The sequence below is a fragment of the Myzus persicae genome, unplaced genomic scaffold, assembly GCF_001856785.1.
Source record: "Myzus persicae strain clone G006 unplaced genomic scaffold, MPER_G0061.0, whole genome shotgun sequence".
Lineage (NCBI taxonomy): Eukaryota > Metazoa > Arthropoda > Insecta > Hemiptera > Aphididae > Myzus > Myzus persicae.
In genome coordinates, this window is record NW_019101615.1 from 1,793 (window position 1) to 6,744 (window position 4,952).

At 29.4% G+C, this 4,952-nt stretch overlaps 1 protein-coding gene across 1 annotated transcript; it reads left to right on the plus strand.

Moving 5' to 3' along the window:
• Nucleotides 1-3,339: 3,339 nt before the first annotated feature.
• LOC111029863 lies at nucleotides 3,340-4,868 on the plus strand (the record flags this gene model as incomplete). Its single annotated transcript, XM_022309081.1, has 3 exons — nucleotides 3,340-3,604; nucleotides 4,110-4,462; nucleotides 4,800-4,868. Coding segments are annotated over exons 1-3 (687 nt in total), but the record flags the coding sequence as incomplete, so codon positions are not given.
• Between the last annotated feature and the right edge of the window lie 84 nt (nucleotides 4,869-4,952).

Genomic DNA, 4,952 nt, shown 5'->3' on the forward strand with positions numbered 1-4,952 from the left:
TTTTTTTTTTTTTTAAACCTAATAGTTTATTTTAGGAAGGAGTGGATTTAAGATAATATGGACACGACTTACCAGATTTTTCCTCCTTTGAAGTTGGATTGGTATGTCCAATATTGTTCTCCTTTCGAAAACCTTACCGTTATTCTGATACACGACTGGATTAACGGCTGATTATATTTTATTTGAGTATTTCACGCACGCACTTTTTTACACACGTTTTATCTTTAATAAATACTGTGCGAATTTTAATTTTGACTGCCATTCACGAATATCGCCGATTCCTATTATCCTGGTTGAAGGACCAATGTTAAGTTTCGAATTTAAATTTGTGGACTGTATGAGATTTATATTAATTTAAGAATATAATAATATAGTTGGTTTAATTTGTTATAATATATTTTTATTTACGTGGCGATTGGCAGTCGAACGCATACTGACACTAGACACTTATAATATTATATGTTATACATAGTACTCACTATCGTGAGCGATAATGCGACAAAGTCCGATTTTACAATAATTGCCAATAAAATATACGCGTCAACAGATAGGTTACAATAATAAGTATTTCTATTTTCACTATACTGAACAATAGGCAACTATTTAAGTAGTTTTGTATCAACATTATATGTGATCATCATTGAAAAAGTGATAACTTATTGATAATAATTTAGAGATTTACATTTGTTTTTGGTTGGTATGTTCAACTTATTAAAAAAATTTTTTTGTATTTTCAGATACATCGGATGGGTGATTTCTTACATCAGCGATCCTTTAGAAAGAAACCCAAGAACTAAACGTCAGGTATAAATGTATATCAAATTTACTCTGTGGGTTTCAGCTTAAATAAATAATTTAAGTGGAATATTTTATGCACATCAAGTTTTTTTAGGTTACACGAATAATATCACTTTTAGTTGTATGGATTATATACATTGTACATCCTATACTAATAATTATCGACTGTATAAGTGGGTGGGAAAACCATAGAGTACACCTTACAGTGTATAATATATAAATTAAGTATTTAAATAAATAACAATATTTATTATTCACTTCAACGTTTTTTCAATCATTTAATATTCGTTATTAAATTTTCTACATACATTCGTGAATACATTTAAAACAATCGTTTATTCAGTTTAAAAACAAAAAGAGTTCAAACACACCGTACAAGTCCGTACTTAACCACTAATAACTATTTTAAATTTTTATTTTTTTTCTGAAATTAAAGTCATTATGTGCAGTGTAAGCTCATTATTGAATAATTTTAACAAATGTTTTTTGATTTTCGGTGTTGGTAGTATAAACTATAGACACAGCAATTTTAAGAAGTCAGTGGTGTTTTATGTCTTGCGATGCATATTAATTTATGTCGTTTTGCGTCATTTCTACACATCCAACGAATTGGTAATCACTGTATATAATTGTAATTAAATATTTTTATACGGTACTACAAATGGCACGTTAAAAAATCTTAAATCATTTGAAATGAACAGACGTATATTTCTTACTTCTTTCATTAAATGTACACGATGGTAATTTTTTATCATTGTATTTAAAATTATTTTTTTTTTTTTTTATTCTAAATACAATTGTCTTGACCTGATTCATAAATTTTCATTATAAATTCGTAAAATATAACCTATAGCTAATAACAGTATATTAAGAAGAGGAATTATAAAAAATAGCATAATATATTATAGGTATTTGTATATTATTATGCAATAATTTATTGTGAACTGTAATTCTGTAATTTTATTTTATAGATGATAAAGAATGACCCGGAAATGACTGAACTAACGTCTATAATACTTATCTGTTGTGTTAAATTATATTTTATTGGACATATCATAAGTCGTTTTTGGCGGGTATTTTTCGATTATCAGTTATCCATGGTATTGATTAAACTTGAAGGAATCCACGAAAAATTGATAAAACTGAAAGTGGTCGACACAATGAAAATAAAAATGAAGTGTTATTTCATTATTGGTATTAGTATATATGTCATAGGAAATATTATAGCTCCACTCGTATGGATGGAAATTCAAACCTATTTAGGAATAAAAGAAAAGGTAATCACTAGCATTGAAACATACGTCATAAGTTGAAAGTTAATGTTGTAACTTGCATGATGATTTAAAGTAATTTGAGTTTTGTTGAAACTTTCTCAACCATTTTTCACTATTTTACGAAATGCATGGTCAAACTTTCAATCGAAAACATCGGGAAGCTTAAAATATTTGTATTTTATTTTATAGCTTACAGTTTATATTAACTACTTATTAATTATTTATAATGATTAACTTCCTTCTATATTAATTTAGAAAACGCTAATGTATCCACTTCTATTGTTCCAATGATATATTTTTGGGGGGAAACCTGGAATATTTAAATAATCTGGTAAGGGTTTAGAAGCTATGGATCAAGATCAAATACTATGTCGTATGCTATCTGCGCAATAAATACTGGTGTCGTATGCTATCTGCAAATACTATTTATCGTCTGATTGTCTGGTGTTATACAATATCTATATAATCGTAATAATATTTATCTACACTCTACATAGTTAGATCCTACGGGCTTTTAACGATTAGCGGTGTCTGTGAATTATTCGCGTGTGTTTGTCTTTTGTATTGTATTCAAAAGGACTTTAAATTATGATTTATACAGACATATTATTTATCCTGATGATACTTGTGTGAATTTTTTAAAACAAAAAGGTGTCTTGCCTAAACAAGAATTTAGTGAAAGAATCAATAATGTTAGCAATGAATTGTGTGGTGGCGTACTCAAGGAATGTTATAAAAATAGTCGCAAACGAGATTCCTATGGGCAATTTGTTAAAATAGAATACTTACGTTGCCAAACACGTGGTTGTCAAACTCATCAGTCCATTCGTAAAAAAAATCCACTTTTCACCTATGTCGATATTAATGGAAAATATAATAACGGATTAAGTTTATGCCAGATAGTAGAGCTCGTATAGTATTGGGCACATGGTATGAAAGTAACTAAAACTATGAAATGGGCAGTCAGAAGTCAAAACATACCGTGTCGGATTGGTACAATCTTTGCCGTGATATTTGTGCTGACCAATTTGAAAAACCTACGAAAATGGGTGGTGTAGGATTTGTAGTGCAATACGTGCATGCGAATCTTTATTTCAAGGCAAGCGGAAGTATAACCGTGGTCGTCAACGTCTAAGAGATCGTCAACCTAGAGAAGAAATTGCAGAATCAGAATCCAGCAGCTCTGATACTGATACTGATTCTAATAGGTACTGAAATAACTAATCGAAATTATGGTTTACGCGTACGGGGGCCGTAGGAGTTTGGAATGTGTTGCAGACGTGATAATATAGTAGAATGTCGATTTTTTATCGTTCAAGAAAAAGACCGTGCCACTTTGCTTCCAATTATTAAAAGAGAAATTGAGCCAGAGACGACCATTTTCTCAGAAGAATGGAAAGCTTACAGCTGTTTAAACGATCATGGCTATATCCACAATACCGTAAATCATAAAAATAATTGTATTGATCCACAAACAGGAGCTGAAACTCAAACTATGGAATGTTATTGGCGACATATAAAGGTGAAATATGGTATAAAATCGCATGGTGCCACTAATTTGCTGGAAAGGCAGCTTAAAGAAGAATGGTGGCGCTCCATAAATACAACAAATACGTTGGAAACATTCGTTAATGTTATGAAGAATACTTTTCAACTTTAATTAAGAACGTCCATTTACAATCTTCATTTATTTATGAAGCGCCTGGTTTAAAACGAAGTAAGATTTTTTATATAATTATACGAAATAATTTATACGTAAATAGCAATGTTTGTAGATAACATTTATTGTGTAGATAGCATACGACACCGATACCAATATTTCATTCATAAATCTTAAAATCACTATTTGAGCAATTCTCCGGATCGGACCTATCGGGTCCAATTGTGAATTTAAACCATCCAGGAGGGCGTCACCCAAACGTTTAGGAGGGGTCAGTGACATACCCGATACACACGTACACAAGAATTATATACTCGTATATATGAATAAGATATATCATATATTTCAGGTTTCTTTCTTAATTGTACATGTTTAAGACTTCGTTGCATTTAACGAATACGTACTATTAATATTATACATAAAATGGATGGTCTACGTGATAAATGAACAAATTCTGGAAAGAAGATCATGTTTGAGTACATTCAGAGACATGTATTTGGAAGTTATAGAATGTTTACACCAAGTAAATAGATCAATATTTGGTTTGCCGGCTATTGTTGATTTTATTGCAGGAAATGTCGCTGGTATCATTATAAAAATATACGGTTTTATTTTATTCCGTAGAGACTTTATCAATGATCCGTATTTGGTATTTTCTATCATAGACATTTTAACAAAAACAGTCAATATTCTAATATTATACACGATCGGCGATATCACGGAAAAAGAGGTCTTGTATATGATATTTATATTTTTCTGATTTAATGTAAAGTTAAATAGCTTTTATGAATTGAATTATTTTCCACCAATTTACATTATTCTTAGTTACTTCGTAGTGAATAAAAACCAATAAGTATTAAATTTTTCTTAGATAGGTTATCCAATAATAAATATTAAACACAATGCTCAACAATAATCATCAATTTAAGATATTTTGAATAAACCTAACCTGATAAGTAATTATCAGTAAAAAGAAATGATGATCTTTTTATAAAAATTTAAATATTTCAATTTTTGTTTGGTTAGTATTTTCAACTTAATTTTGAATTTAATTTTTGTATTTTCAGATAAATCGGATGAGTGATGTCTTACACCGACGATCCGTAATAGAAAGAAACCCTAGAATTAAACGTCAGGTATAAATCTTTCTCAAATTTACTATGTGTGTTTCAGCTTAAATAAATTATTTTAATCGAATATTTTACACAGATCAAGTTTTT